Source organism: Epinephelus fuscoguttatus, linkage group LG9 (genome assembly GCF_011397635.1).
Source record: "Epinephelus fuscoguttatus linkage group LG9, E.fuscoguttatus.final_Chr_v1".
NCBI lineage: Eukaryota > Metazoa > Chordata > Actinopteri > Perciformes > Serranidae > Epinephelus > Epinephelus fuscoguttatus.
Genome location: NC_064760.1, coordinates 33,231,841 through 33,247,633, shown reverse-complemented (window position 1 = coordinate 33,247,633; position 15,793 = coordinate 33,231,841). Strand labels below are relative to the sequence as shown.

At 40.8% G+C, this 15,793-nt stretch overlaps 1 protein-coding gene across 5 annotated transcripts in view; it reads right to left on the bottom strand.

Annotated features, from left to right (window-relative positions):
- The window catches only part of mtus1a (microtubule associated tumor suppressor 1a), a 37,254-nt gene that overhangs the window by 16,660 nt on the left and 4,801 nt on the right, over window positions 1-15,793 (bottom strand). The window contains exons 1-6 of one of the 5 annotated variants that reach the window (XM_049585488.1): window positions 13,754-14,157; window positions 7,935-10,057; window positions 7,596-7,830; window positions 5,411-5,644; window positions 3,860-3,952; window positions 3,246-3,365 (exon numbers count right to left, since the gene is read on the bottom strand). In XM_049585488.1, coding sequence (XP_049441445.1) covers window positions 3,246-3,365; window positions 3,860-3,952; window positions 5,411-5,644; window positions 7,596-7,830; window positions 7,935-9,956 — 2,704 coding nt within the window. In that variant the 5' untranslated portion in view covers window positions 9,957-10,057; window positions 13,754-14,157. Of the gene's footprint in view, window positions 1-1,557; window positions 2,157-3,245; window positions 3,366-3,859; window positions 3,953-5,410; window positions 5,645-6,103; window positions 6,252-7,595; window positions 7,831-7,934; window positions 10,058-13,753; window positions 14,158-15,793 lie in introns of those variants that run through there. The other 4 variants (XM_049585489.1, XM_049585490.1, XM_049585491.1 and 1 more) reach the window with 4 other exon arrangements.

Below are 15,793 nucleotides of genomic sequence, written 5' to 3'. Positions count from 1 at the left end.
AGCTATTTTCTGTTTTAACAGCGTTGATGACACATGTTGCCCTCTTTATTTCATACTTCCTCCCAGGCTCAAAGAATCATTTTGTACCAATTCAATTAGTACACTTTACATCAAATACTAAGTGACTAGTAACTCCACAGCATAGTTCTCCGACAGCTGCTGTAAGGAGATATCACACAATAGCACAAAGCATGATGGGTGATGAGACCCCTCACAATCAGGCACTTGTTATAGCACTTGGTTGACACAATACCAGACAATAATTGTCAGTGTGACATTCCCTAGACACTTGCTTAAAGTAAATGATTAAATAAATAAGTATTTTAACAAACTGAAACATAAGACATCTTGGTCATAGGAAAACAATGATGATTTGAAGTAAACTGATGACATTCCTTTGTTTAAATAAGACATAATTCTACTGGGTTATTAAAACCTTTGAGAGTGTAAAACTAACAAACAAATCACCAGAATAAATGTTGGCAATGTATGTTTCTGAAAACCAGGAATGTGTAATGTCTGAATGTTATCATGTTAAGGACACAATGAAACTTGGTGTTTCTTGACATATGGGCAACACTGTGGTTAATGTGTAGTTATGTTTAGGCACAAAAAACACTTAGTTATGGTTTGGAAAAGACAATGGTTTAACTTAAAATACCCGCTTTAGGTGCCACAATCACAGATAGCAATGCCACTGATGTCTTGCTAAAAAAAACACCAGGTCTATTGGCAAAATAGCTGCCATGAATTCTGCCCACGTCTTGCTAAAAAAAGGTAAAAAATAACAGCTTATGTGGACTGTAGCTTTGGAACAGTGGTCTGCAGCTTTGTAGCCATCTCTCTGACGTCTCACGCCATCCACATCCACCAATGACAAAGTCAGCTTGTATACATGTAAGCTGAAATATGTCACTTTAGAAACATATCCCTGGTTTGCAAAAAAGTACAATGCAAACATTTTCTTCTTGGCTGAAACTAAGTCACCATATTTGGACATAATCTTGAGGAAGACGGGTGCTTTAAATGATGTGGGAACCACAGGAAGCAACTGTATTCCCACAGTCCTGTTCAGCAATCACAACAAGGGTCCCATGGTTCAACCCAGAGACCACGAACCAAAATAACCTTGGTTTATCTCAGGGTGAAACAGGAGCACTGGGTGGTCCAGAGAGCAAGACGAAGTGCATTTTGACACACAGACATATAAAAAGGTGGCCTCAAAATTAATGCATGACATCCTGAAATGCTGACTTTTAAAAAGAAGACCATTCTGAAGTTTCTTTAAAGAAAATTATTCCTGAATTCGATATTCCGATATAATACTTCTGCTCGGGGTCACTCGTTTTGGTGACCAAGGTAGGTAAATGAAAGTTGAACCTCCTGTTTTGCCAGCGAGTAAATAGCATCACTAAAAATAGATTTCAGAAACAGCTAACTGCATGGGTCTACGTGAGAGGCAAACACTGATAGGCTTGGCTTAAATATTACAGCATAGAGACCCAAAAACCATGACAGTGTTAGCAGAAATATTAAATACTGAAAAAACTGACAGACCTGCTTGGAAAACCACAGTGTTCTTCTGGCATCCTGACAGCACCTGAATGTTTCGGAGTAAACCCTTGGCTGTCAGACGCACGTGGAAGTTCGACAGGGAGAGCCTCGGAGACCATAACATCTCTCAAAAACAAAACAAGACGGCCAATGTATTTAGCCAAAAATTATTTTAAAAAAAGTTTCCAAATGCAGAAGCTCAATACTGGCTATGAACCACATGCCATGTTGTGCCTCAGTATATCATGCCTCAGGTGATAGCAGAACCAACAAGGAGAAAACAAATAAATTAATAAAAAACAAAAGTAAGATTTACGCCACTGAGACAGCGTTGAAAAAAGTAAAGGCACCCAGTTCAGCATGGTAGGTCTCCCAACTCAAAGCTGATTCCCAGCTGTGAAGGCTGGAAGATACAGAGAAGGTTACAGGCTGGCCAGTGGTTTGTGGCACAGCCTGATAGATGTGATGGTGGCAGGGAAAAAAAAAAAAAAGTTAAAATCTCTTAATCCTCTTGGGAAAGCCAGGCTCCAGTTATTCACCAACACTTGAATCTCTCACAGCAAAGCAAAGCAGCATCTCCAAGCTTAGTGATGGCGGTACTATAGCAGAGCCAGGATGCTAGAGGAGAGCAGAGGGGGGTAGGGTGGGGAGAGAAAGGAGAGGGTGGAGCTAACAGCGTAACTGCAGCCAATGGAAATTTAATCCAGCCCCGACTCTTCCTCTCATTTTCTCTCTGTCCCTGTGTCACCAGCAGTGGGATGGCGAGAGATGACAGACCTGTCGTGGCATGGTTTTGTCTGATGAGCTGAGCTGGAAAGTGCTTGGCTGGCACAGCTCTGTGTGAAAATGTGCCCTCAGCTATGACTGTGACATGTATTTAATCCAGGACTCTAAACAGTGTGCTGACTAATTGAGTGTTATAAAAATCAGCAAGTTCTCCATCCAGTTCGTGTAAAAGACAGAAAGACACATGGTAAGCTCCAAAACATGCTAAGGCCAATAAAACAGCGCACACATTACAGCTTTAGTGTGATTAATGTTTACAGGTGTGGCCACTGATAAACACCAAGGGTACGAGAACTTTAATGTTCTGGTCAAAATTATCGCAAACCATCCTTGATCTCCCAAACCACAATTCCTTACAGCACTGAGCAGCAGTTCATCATTAGTTTCAGCTGAAAGCAGAAGTACTCTCTGAAGACAAGCCACAAGGACATAATGTCCACTGGGAATAATTTCATGCCCCTGGCTTTTAAAGTTTCAGGTTGATGTTCATACTAGAACCTCTTAACATTGCCCTCTTACTCTTCAGCCACCAGAAAAGAAAAAAACCCCAATACATTCAAACCAATTTTTTTTTTCTGGAAAAAAAGCCCTGTCTTTTCATTTATAGCTCATTTTCTTCTAAATACATACTAGCCTTGAACACCAGTCAAAGAAAAGGCAGCACAGGGTAGTGCTCTTTGTAGCTGACACAAATACAGCATTACCATAATGTATCAGGTCTCTATTAAGAAAACTACACAGGGCAAGCACATTAACAGCACAGAGGTTTAAACTGCATTTCTATTTTCTCCATAACACAAAGCACAATAACCAATATCCTCTGAAACAAAGCCCACTTGACAAGTCATCTAAGCATTAATTTAAAACACAGATAATAAATCAAATAGATGCAATTTAACTCTTACCAGGTCCACTTGAAGGTACACGAACAATTCTTGGAGAAGCAGTCTTTTTCAGAGAACTGGCTGTAGAACTTGAAGAGCCTTTGCTGGTGGAAGCAGCAGGTTTGCATGCTGTGGCCAAAGCTGTCACAAGCAAAAGATCCAGGTGAGATGAGCGTCTGGAGTTAATCTGACCCATATTGTAGACCAAACTAGCAACTGACCACAACCACAGACAGCTTTTATGCTAGACCTAATTGATGAGGTTTGATGAAACATACAGTTTAACTGAAAAACAAAGATGCAAGTAATTTGATTTAATCAACATCAAAGGGCCCTTACCAAATGTGATTACCATACAATTTAAACATTAGAAAGAAACAATAGCTTTTTGTAGGTTAGTGTTTTGGGGGAGTTTAATCACTTTCAACCCCAGTCAGATTTAAAAGGGCTCTTTACTTATCAGTGTGAAGATTTGATAAAAGTCAGTGTGATCTCACTCATATTTACTCTTAAAAAGCGAGTTCAGAAAGGGAGACTTAAATTTCATTAAAACAAAAATTACTTAAAAAAAATGAGAGACACATTCTCGTATAAGAAAAAGAGTCTTGTTTGTGTGTGTAGAGATGTGATCTCACATGGTCCAGTGTTTTTCCCAGGGGTTGTGATGAGTCTAGCTCTCAGCACAACCGTTTTGAAAGATGATGGTTTATGTGCTGCTCCTCCAGAAACTGTTTAACAAGTAGAAAAGTGTTGGTTCAGTTTTGAAGACTGCATGTGTTTAAGTAAAAGCACTAAAGCATGGGCATTTCAGTACTTCTTTCTATAAAGATTTTAGTGAAGTACTGCTGTAATCATCTCAGACATGACATGCCAATCTACTTGGAGAATGTAAACAGAGCATTTATGGTATAACAAGATCAATCTCAAGTGCAACAAGGTTAGTAACATTTCTTTGACAATTTAATAATGTGATCAAATATAATGATTAAGGTAAGGGGGGATCCCCTGTCTTTTACCTGAATGACTGTTATTTACAAAAGACAATGTTAATCTGGCCATTGTGACAAAAAAAAATTACCATAGTAAGATGCAGCAAATAAAGAAATCTATAAACAACTGAATGAATATCTAGCATTAACCCGCCAAAATGGTAATATCCAGCTCTTAAAAAATCAACACTTCACCACAGCTACTGCAATTATGATTTAACTTCCAGTCTCACTTACTTCTCCAAAGCTTTTTATCGTTTCCATTAAACGCAGCTAACAAAGGGATGATACAAAAACGATAGGAGCCAACAAGCAGGCATGTCAAGAGGGTGAGATCACAGTTGGATGCTGCACTACCCTGTGCCATTACAGAGGAGCTGTTGAAAACATGAGCTGGAAATTCAGTCCAAGTGCAACTTCGAAGTCCTGTGTAACCAGCCATTGGTTTCTGATTTAAAATGTGAGAAAAATGAAGAAAAATAGCACAACTGTTCCTTTTTCTGCACCTCAGACGACATCAGTTGTAGTGTATGTCTGCTCACTTTCCTCCAGGCAACGCTGTGTGTGTGTGAACTAGAGTGGAATAGAACCCATTGCCATGACAACCACATAAGGGGTGGGGGTCCCCAGATTGGAAAACAGGTCCTCTTAGCCAATCATAGCCATGCATGCTGTTGAAGATGCTGGGAGGAGAAGAGTCCACTGTCTGACAGTATTCCTCTTTATTCAATACACCAGTAAGAAATATAAAAAAAATACCAATATAACACATTAGAACCATCTGAAATTCAGCAGCAACACAATGATTTGCTGGCACTGGATTAGGAGTTCAGCTCATTCATATAGAATTTTAATAGCTTTGAAAGATGTTCTTTTTTCTTACAGAGCATGAAATAAAATCTGAAAAATGCCACAATGTTTTTTTTAAAGATGCCAAGCTCCTGTATCTTGGCAGATGTGGAGGTATTAAATCAGAGACAGATTTGCCCCAGGGAGATTTACATCAGCCCTGAAGTGGGTCACTGTTCAGAACAGAGGCCCCTCCCCTTCATGTCCAGATGTGTCCTAAAAGCACAATAAACACCATGACCTGACCCTGGAAAACACCTGCATAAAACTGACTTTCTATCTTTATGTAACAGCCTGTGGGCACTGAACATCCTATTTCTAAAAACTGTAAATTCTTGTTAGGCTTACCTTGTGTACTCCTTGCATCTTCACTCTGCTCAGTGTGAACACTGGCCCCAGTAAGGCTCCTAGATGGTCCTGGGGCCTTGCGTGGTAGTCTAGAAGAAGGAGTAGGGGGAGGGCCCATAAGAGAGCGGCGAACGGGAGTATGAGGAGGTCGGGATCCATTCAGTTGATGCTTAATACTTGCTGTTGAGGCAGTTCCAATGGATGGCTCTCCTGTTGCCTGAACTCTCTGACTGCCTGGGTTGCAATGGAGCAAAAATAAACTGGAATCAGTGAAATCTCCTTGCACAGCCACAGATCGTCAGGTGCTGGTAGGCAGCAAAAATAAACATCAGAGGTCAGAAGCAATATCCCCTTTATTAAATGGACAAATACTTAGCTCACCAGTGTAGCGGTCATGAGTGCAAACACCGGCTGTAAAAATGTCCACTGAGCTCAAGACAGGCTAAATGCAGCCTAATAAAAGGAGACAATCTTTCCCTAATAAATGACAGTAGTATAATGAGTGATTTTCATGGGATATTTTAGAGACATTTGTCAATTGGGGGGGGGGGTCCAATCCAATCCACCATAGTATATCTTTAAAAGCTTAGAAAACAATGCAACCATTAACTTATAAAAAAGAAATAATTAAATGATCCCCAACAGCTTACTTATTTCTTCTTACATTTAACATAACAATTGTACAAAACTTACCTGCATGTATCTTACGCACTACAGCAAGCATGTCAAAAATTATCAAATACAAACAAACAACAATTAAAAAAAATGGTTGAAGTGTAAACAAAATACTGCATTCCAATAAAGTGTCCCTGTAGTCGGAGCATATGAAGGTTACTGCTATTTTACTGTGCTCAGGGCACTTGTTTCAAACATTGTTTTCTTACTTAAACACTATTGGTGAGCTCAAAACCTCCCTTTCCTTCCCCTGCTTTTTCCACATGCACAGATGGCTTCCCATCAGAGGAAGAGTCCCCCTCCTTCCCCAGGACTCCTTTTACTATGAAGAGCAAAAGGGCAGAGGGAGTTGGCTGTTTATCCCCAAGAACTGGACAAGAGACCGGAGGTGACATCTGTATCCAGCACTGTTCCTGTGGAACAAGGCTGAGCTCATCAGGAGGAACCATAGTAGGGCTATCAGAGGAACTGCTCGATGTCACCCTCTAATGGGGAGACTCTTTTACTACAACCTCAATAATTTCAGTTTACGATGACATGTCGAGGTGAAGCAGCGCTACACAAATTAAATTTAAGTAGTGTCATTATTTTTATGTCATTTTCAATTATCTGAAATGATGGCAGCAAGCTAGTGAATAAGTCAGAAATGTTTTCTGATCATCTGAAGAGTATAAAGCACTATCTTGTATCATTACCGTGTTGCTTTAAAGGATCCTGCTGCAACTGCAGTACATAACTGCCACACAAAACCATGTACCTCTGGTGCTGTCACCTTCAAGCCAACTTCACTACTGTGCTTGTTTCACCTACACAAAGGGTTACACAGATCTATTACACAACTCTCTGTGTTTACACAACAGAGAAACTAGTTAGGAAATCATTAGCTTTCAGCTTAAAGGCAGGTCATGAGACTTCTGAGGACACTGATTTTGACCTACTGTCAATGTTTATTTACTGACATTTATCGGTCAACTTTCCCTTTGTAACACAAACAAAGGAATTTTAAAGGGCAGGTTCACTGTGTTTTACTTTTTGGAGGTTTTAATGTCCTTCTGTATCTTTCCAGTACAGTTCTTTATGTATTCAAATCTGAACATTCAAGATTTGGTTGTAACAATAATGTTCAAAATGCTATTTTCCAAAGGCCTTCTAAAAACATTTTCCCACATGACCTGACATAGATTTCTGCATCATGATTTTACTACATATAACCCCCCTTACCCACCTAATGTATCTCTTCATGACAGAGCCAAGCCTCCTTTGAAAATCGTCTGTTACTGATATTCCTTTAAAAAATCCAAACTAAACCTTTCAGTTATCATCAGCGTTCGTCGCTCTAATCGACGTCATCAAGTGGGTGTTTCCACGTGAAAAACCTGGAATGCAGACGCACCCACCCTTTAAACTTTTCTAAAGATCCCTGCAATGTTATCACAGGCTGAGCTTCACTGCATGACAAAAATCACAAAGCATGCACAGTATCTAACATTACCCAACTAATATGCCTTACCTGGACTGTTCCTCTGCTTGGACTGTTGTGTCCCTACAGCTTTGGGGGTCCTGTTTTCATCCCTTCCCAGTGTCCCCTGCCTCTGCCTGGCTGACAGAGTGGCTGGTCTGGGACTGGCAGCTGGACGTTGTGAAGATGGTGGTTCTCTTGTTTGTCTAGGAGATGGCCGTCCTCGAAATCTGCTTTCTCTCTCATCACATGAGGCTCCAGCTGATGAAGATTTGCTGGACACTGCCTGCAAAAAGAGCAATTTCTCAGTCCCTCTGAATGTTAACAGCACTTGAATAGTAATAATTGTTGCTGAATTTTTAATTGTTCACATTATATTTCCATACTCACCACCAGGCTGATCCTCTTAACCTCCCTTGAGGAGTTCCCAGTAGGTCTGCTTGTGGCCTCTGTCCGTATGGCCTGTTTATTTTGAGAGGAGCAACTCAGATTGCCTGGTTTGCTCTGGCCCAGGTGGGTGTCATCTTTGGGAATGGTAAAGCTATTTACGATCCTTAGAGATGTTCTCTTCTCCCTGGGTGGCATAGATGACAATGATGAACTCTCTGATGAGCAGCGAGGTCGAGTCTTGAAAAGAGGTTTGTCCTGACCCAAAGCTGAGCCTGATCTGACCTCAATTTTGTTTATCATGCCCTTTTTTGGTGTTGGTTTGGGATCCGTTTGGCCACTTCTATCAGGGGATTTTTCTAAGGATGAGAGGCAAAAGGTCTGGTTGCCAGGATGCTGTGCTGCAGCGCCTGCTACTTGGCATGAGGCTGCCTGTTCTGTTTCAGAGCTGGCATTACTGCATTGGACTGCTGGAGCCTGTTTGTTTGCAGCTGGGTGGATGTAAGGCTGGGACACTGTACTCTTGCCCTGTCCCTCCACAGCAGTATGCCCAGATGACTGTACATCTGTTGAACCTGAATTAGCACCTCCTGTATTGACTCTTCTCTGAGCATCACTGACCATTTTAGTGGCTGTAGAGACAACGGAGGTGCTACTCCTTAACTTGGCAGGACTAACCCTGACAGTTGCTCCTCTGTGTGCTTCAGTGAGTTCATTGTTCACTTTAACTTGAGATGATTTTTGCAGGGATGTCGAGCCTGGCACTGACGTTTGACGTACACTTCTTGTCATGACTTTACATTTTACACTGCTGAAGTCTGACTTGGGAAACTTCTTCATTCCCATTTTCTTGACTTTGCTGGCTGAAGGCGGCAGTCCTGCAACCAAATGGTTAGGAGTCACAGAGATTTGCTGCTGTTTAACAAGGCGGAGTCCGGGGCTGGCTGCCTGGCTTTCAGTGCAGGGAGACTCTGAGAAGGAGGGGAGGCTGGGTATCATGTTCCCAATGTTTTGTAGTGGCGTGGAAGTATGAATATCCTTATCAGTGTCTTGCATAGCTGACAAAGTGGACACAGAGGTCCTGCCTTGTTCTGGTGTAAATGCTTCAGGAAAATGGGGCATCGGCTCCGCTTCAGCACCAGCAAATGGAGCCTCTTTTGCACAATCTGCAGGAGATGTTTCACAGACAAAGGTCATCAAAAGAACTCCTTCATTCTCACTTGGCAGAGCTACAAGAGAGTTGGATGTTGCCATATCATTTTCCTCAGTGAGGGGCTCTGCCTGAGTGAAAGTCATGCCAAGACATGGATGGCCTGTGTTCTCCTCAGTGACTCTCTCTGTGGATTTCTCAAGGACATCTGGCAGAGTGGTTGACAGCAGGTTAGATTCAGCAGGCAATGCTGCATGGCCTGCAGTTAGAGATATTGATGAATCCTCCAGGGAAGAGATAAGCAACAAAGACTCATCCTGCAGACAAAAACTGTTGCTCCTTATAACCATTTCCCCAGAGCTCAGGGAGCAGCAGTCATTCTCAGTGGATCCTCTACGGGAGGTCCCGTCTGATCTCAGTTGGCTCTCCCTCCCAGCAGATTCTGGGGACATTACTGCGCTGTTACTTCCATCCTCTGTATCCTCACTGAAAGTCTGGTACTTCTCTGATTCTGTCTCATGGTTGCTCAGACTCAAGGTTTCGTTCCAGAAATCCACACTGCCATTAACAGGTTTAGCAATAAAAGTTTGGTTCATGTATGCATTTACACCACAAAATCCATTGCCCTGAGGTGAGGTAGTGTTGTAGCGGTTATCCACAGAGGAGCCGTTGCTGAGGCAGACCCCAAACATAGTGATGTCCGGGGAGCTACTGGTTTCTCTGTCACTCAGGTTTGAAATACTACTGCTAGGGTCAGGTGAGGGCGACAGCGACGAGTTGCTGTAATGACTCTCAGGGGAGACGACCTCTCTGTGGGGCAGGGGAACTGTACTCTCAACTTGGTCAATGGACATGTCAAATGTTGTATTAGACATTTTGATGTTCAGACAGGATTTTACCTTCTGCAGCTCTAAATAACCTCACATTCAGTTAGCAGCACTGTAATCCATTGGTTTTGTTGATCAGGCATTAATATCTGTAAAGGGGAGGAAAAGGTCACATTTTTATTATTGTGTTACTACATAAGATATATTGACATCTCTGTAATTTCAATGTTAACAGGAGTGCCCAAACAGAGTGATAGGGTATGCCCAGATATTCTGCTGAAGATTTTAGTGCAAGACTAGGCCTGCCCTAGTAAACCTTTGCAACAATTGGTCATTGTAACAGTAACTGGATACACAAATTATTTATGACTTGGCTCAATGAAAAATGCAAAAGTCATCAGGATCATGCTTGGAGAATACTGTTGTGCAAGTCTGTCTAAATTATCTCCCAATTGTGCTGTGTGGCACAATATGTAATTTTTATTAAGACTGTTGAATATCAGATTACTTCAATATCTGTACTGTTTCTAAAGATGTTTTCCCAGACACACCTGCTGTCTCTCCTGAATTAATAAAAGCTTAATTGTGAGGGTGGACCAGCAGTAACACGCCGTGTTTCTACTCTGAAATGAGACGTCATGTGGCTGGCATGAGAAGTTAACGGCAGTCTTAACTACTTTGTTGTGTACTGTTGTGTTTTTTTAAGCTGACCAGACTGCTTAGCTTGCCAGACAGCTACTACTACAACAAAAGCACCATTGTAGCATGTACCACCGGAGAGTAAGATATCAAGTCACCAACAGCCTAAAAATGTTCCAGTATGCAGGCCCCAGTCATCCTGCTGCATATAAGAAAATGTACCACTTGAAGTAAACTTAAAATTATTTATTATTCTGCGTAACATGTTTCTATAGCAAAAAGTTGATCCCGTCCACCTTTCCCAGTAGCAGTCATCCTAAAATAGTAAATAAATCACAAACATATATCTCAATTGTTGAGAGAAAAACTGTGCATAGTCCGCACTGCGCTTCTGTGAAGTTTAATAAGACAGCGAGTACACTGCTTGAGGAAGAAGGGGCAGAATCAGTGAGGCTATTTGACTTTCCTGGAAAACAAAATAAAATGCAGAAAACATATAACTTAGTTAAGCTCTCTAATTCGAAAACACAAAACAATACATGTCTAAAGAAGAAGAGAGGGTCCAGTTCATAATATGCAGCATATTAAACTCCTGTTTTCATCCTTGAGTGGCAGCCTGCTTGCCTTTGGCTCATCTGTGTACTACTGCTAAGACAGAAGTTTCTTTGTAGCAAAACATAATCTGGCAGTTGTGTGGTCTGGGTGTCAAAACAAGCCAATTCTTTCCCTAAGAAATGAGAGGCAAACAGGGCTCTACTTAAAAGTGAGTGATATACGAAAAGAGTGAGAGACACCTCTAGTCACTTAAGACCTGACAATACTAGAGCAAGCTGTAGGTCTGAGGTGCACAAAACTGTAATTACATTGGCTGTTTTTTTAAATCATAGCAAAAACATTTGCCACCTTCACAAACTAATTTTTAGTAGCACATGGACTCAATCAGAAAATTCAGCACGTGTCCACTCAAATAAATGAGCAAATTTTTTTTGCTTCGAAATGAGACACTTTCTGCGTCTTAAATCGGATACTTCTGTGCTTATACTTGCTCTTTTGAGTGCATGAATGTGTTCAATCTGAGAAGTATGGCAAAATGCAGTGTAATATGAGACTGTATTCATAAGTAGGGGTGTAACAATACACATATTTGTACTAACCTTTTGGAATGAGGCTTTCAGTACGGTCTGCATTAGGAACCGGACAATTTGTTGAACTAATCCGATGACATTTAGAAAATAAAATGTACAGATTGAATTGTGCAAAATATCATGTTTTCAGTGCCACTGCACTCAACAAGGCAATCCACATGATGGAACAGGTAACTTGCTGCCCAAATTATGATGTTAGTTTTTATACATTTCTTTTTTAAAAGGACACTCCAGAAACAGAACTGTTTGTTTGTATTTTTGCTTAAATCTACTATACCACGCTTAATATTTTTACGGAGAAATTTTTGTTTTATATGCTGCTAAGAAGATGCTCCAGAAGATGGGTCACTCATGTATAGCTCCATCATTGTTCCAAGTCAAAAAATGTCACTCTGTTTGTTTTTATTAATTAAACATTTTAAAAATCGAGGAAATTTCAAATTTTCCGATGTATCGAAAACATACCGAACTGTGACAGCACTGTCTCATCGAACCGTGAATTCTGTGAACCACAACACCGCTCCTCATAACGGTCAAAAAGCTGAGTGTGGAATAATGGACACTTGTCGCTCTAAATGGTCACCATGTCTCTTACGTAGTGGAAAGGGCGGGACCACAAAAACATTTCAAACTTGTTAAATGTCAGCCAACTACTGCAGTGAACACAGAGGCACTGTGCAAAAACACATGTATTTTTCACTACCAGTGTACTGTTACTGGATAGAAGCCACGACTTTGTTTAGTTAACTAATTCATTGATTCTGTAGAAATTTACTGAGAACAATAACACAATGATAACGTTAGTTTGCTAGCTAGCTAACAGTGGCACATTTCATCATCAGGCACTGACTACTGAGACTTACTGTTTGGACTATAAGCTATGGCCTATAGGTGTAGTAGCATTTGGTGTTTATGCATGTTAAACTGCTGTCTTCACTGTGTAGAACATTTAAGTATTAGATCTGCAGTCAGATGCTTGACAAGTTGTAAACATTCACAAAATGCAGCAGCTATTATTAACTAAGTAGATCAGCTGATGGTAGAGCCAGCCAGTAGAAGCCACAAACATTCATAGATATATAGAAACAAGCTGTGAAAGCATGTTCATTTGTAATACAATAAATACATAAATACAGAAGAAGTCAAGTGAGCAAGCAAGCAGAAAGCCTATAGCAAGAATATATTTTGGCTGGAATTCGCCAAGCATAAGAAAAGGTGCCAGATTTGCGACCGTCATTTTCATCGAGTATGCAATGTCTGTGTTTTTAATTGAGATAACACTACCCTGTCAAAATCTGTGTACCATGTAAATAAGTACATAGTGTAAACACTGTGCTTTATGTAAGTGTACTGACCAAAGTAACTGATTTGAAAAACAGCAACTGTAATAGAGAAATCAAAAAGACACTGTCAACTATAATTTTGGCCCCTAACTTCAAACATGCACACCTCCAAATATTAAACAGTTCAATCAGTAAAGACAACGCAATCCATGAATTACTGTACTCAGCTGGAATTTCTGAATCTTACTAACCCTCTTACTCTACTCTTTAAATTGATCTTTGGTTTAAACATTTGGGAGACAAACTAGACATTAATATTAGATCTGTCCTACTTTTGGCACTACTGCTGATAAGATCTATCAAGGAAGCTCTGCTTTCATCAACATGACCAACAGTCCAAATCTTGATGAATAATATGTTTGTTTAACAGGCAGAAAGGCAACACGCCTTGCTGGGCATTATTACAATCTGTACAATCAAATAAAATATACAGCCTTGGCAAGCTGCTGTGCACATTGAACCTTGGCAAGAACTGCACCTTCACGCCACTGCAGTATCTTCCCACTCAATAAAACAATGCAGAACAGTGATTCTTTTCTGGTTAAAGACGTGACTGGGCATTACATTGTTATGCAAAGTACAACTGCAACTGAAACAAACCAAGACATGAGAATGTTTGTGGAAACATAAAACCACAAAAACAAGCTGCAAGACACTGAGCCAACAGATAGAAAGAAAGACTGCAGAAAAGCAATAATAAAAACGGGACAAAACTTACCTTTGTCTTAAAAAAAAGGGATCAACTATAGTATGAAGTACCTCAGTACCCTCACTCTTGTTCTATCCATTCAGCTGACAAGGACATGTCTCCACACTCAGATGTGTTGCCTGCTGTATTACGTCAGATCACTTAGTTTTTGCAGGTTCACCCGGCTCATTTTACTCTCTCAGAGACAATCCCATTACTGCTTTCCTTCCAATGCGCTAAATCCAGCCAACTGGGCAGGCAGTGGTGTGCGAGTGTGCTTCAACCAGACCACTCCTCCCTCCTCGTGTTCAGAGTCAACCGTGCATCAGTAACATCACAGCCTGAATGAGGGTGCCCCCTGTGCAGGCAGTAGTGTTTTTTTTCCCTCCCCTCCCTGAGGTAACGTGACTAAGTCCAGCAGGCGTACTGCAGCAGTGGATCAGCACTCTCTCCAAACAGTCACTGTGTCAGACACCATCAGTGACTTGGCTGCACAGTGCTCTCCAGTGCAGGCATGTCAAGGTCCAGCTAAGGACTGTGCTGAGTGTGGAGCTCCACTCCCAAGTTTACAGAGGGAGCAAGTAAGGAAGAAAGCAACATGTTACCTTATCCATGCTGAGCCCAGCGCTGGGGGAGTGGCCATGGCCTGCCAGGCTGTGTTGGCATTCACTGTTGCTAAGCAGCCAAAGTCCCTCTTTTATGAGGGAATGGATCAGGCTGCTTTTTAGCAAGGGATAAGTGAAAAGGGGAGTAGAGTGACGGGAGGCCTGGATTCCTAGGAAAATGTTGTGCTACGGCAGTTTCAAATGGTAGTTACCAACCATAATTTGCCCAGGAACTTACTTCAGTGCATTACAATGTTGGTCATAGCTGATAAGATCTCCATAGTTCTGCACTGATAATGTCACTGTCTGAAGACACCGCCTTATGTTGTACACAAACAACTCGACACTTGATCCTGACACTACAGCAGTGGTGTGACACCAGTCTAAGACCCCTAAGACCTATGCTATTTCTGCTTAATCTATACAAGGCCCCTGACCCTGGGAACAACAGTCTAATCTTAACTAGAGACAAGATGTAAATCATGGTATAGAGCACGCTTATTATCTGAGAATTAGTCTTCAGGGTTTCTAAGGCTTAAATCATGATAGACTGAAGACTTTTACTGCCACTCTGAATTTAATTTAAGACCAATTTTACAATAAACAAAATCGCAAAAAAACAAAAACAAGAACAGACATCAATTATTACTGTGGTGACAATTTTGCCCAAATGTTTTTATAACATAAAACATTATGTTTTTGGCCTTGTTAAAAGTTAGATGATCTATTTCAAGAGCTGAAAAAATGTAGTACTTTCTAGGCATGACAACGACAAGGGTAAAACAGAACTGATAAATACCAAGCATTTGTTGGCTGTTTTTTGTGGCAGTTTTGTGTTTCCAACCCTACATGTAGGATTCCACTGCTCTGATTACCATCATGCCAAGTTTGAAAAACATTTTGCTTAAATTACACCAGGGCTTTTGTGCACTGTCTAATACTGGTTTCAGACAAGCTGTGAAATCTTGATCAGACAGCCAGTTTTTGTTGAATTTGTTTCCCTATGTCACCCAGGGCACAGTACAATGACAGTTAGCTGGCACACAGTGGATCTTCTGCTCTGAGCATCTCCGCCAGGAACAAAATATGAGTGCTGTTGGTTTCACTATCCTGATCCATGTGATGTTAATGACATTTGGTAAATAATTTAAAAAAAATCAAATCAAATCCATGTGACCAATTATTTTGAGATTTAACAATGCAATGTTAGATAACACCTGATTAATTAAAGCCTCATTCATATACTTTAGCATTTTTAAGATTTTTGAGGGCTTGATTTAAGACATTTTAATACCAATTAATGACTTATTTTTAGATTAATTAGCTTAATGCCTTTTGAGACTTTTTAATCCACAGAAACCCTGGTCTTATGTCCTTTAAAATCTGTTGGTTAGTGGGTCTTGTTATGTAATCTAAACATTTTCACACTGATCTTCAAGTATCTTTGTTGTAAGAATGAGGTGAT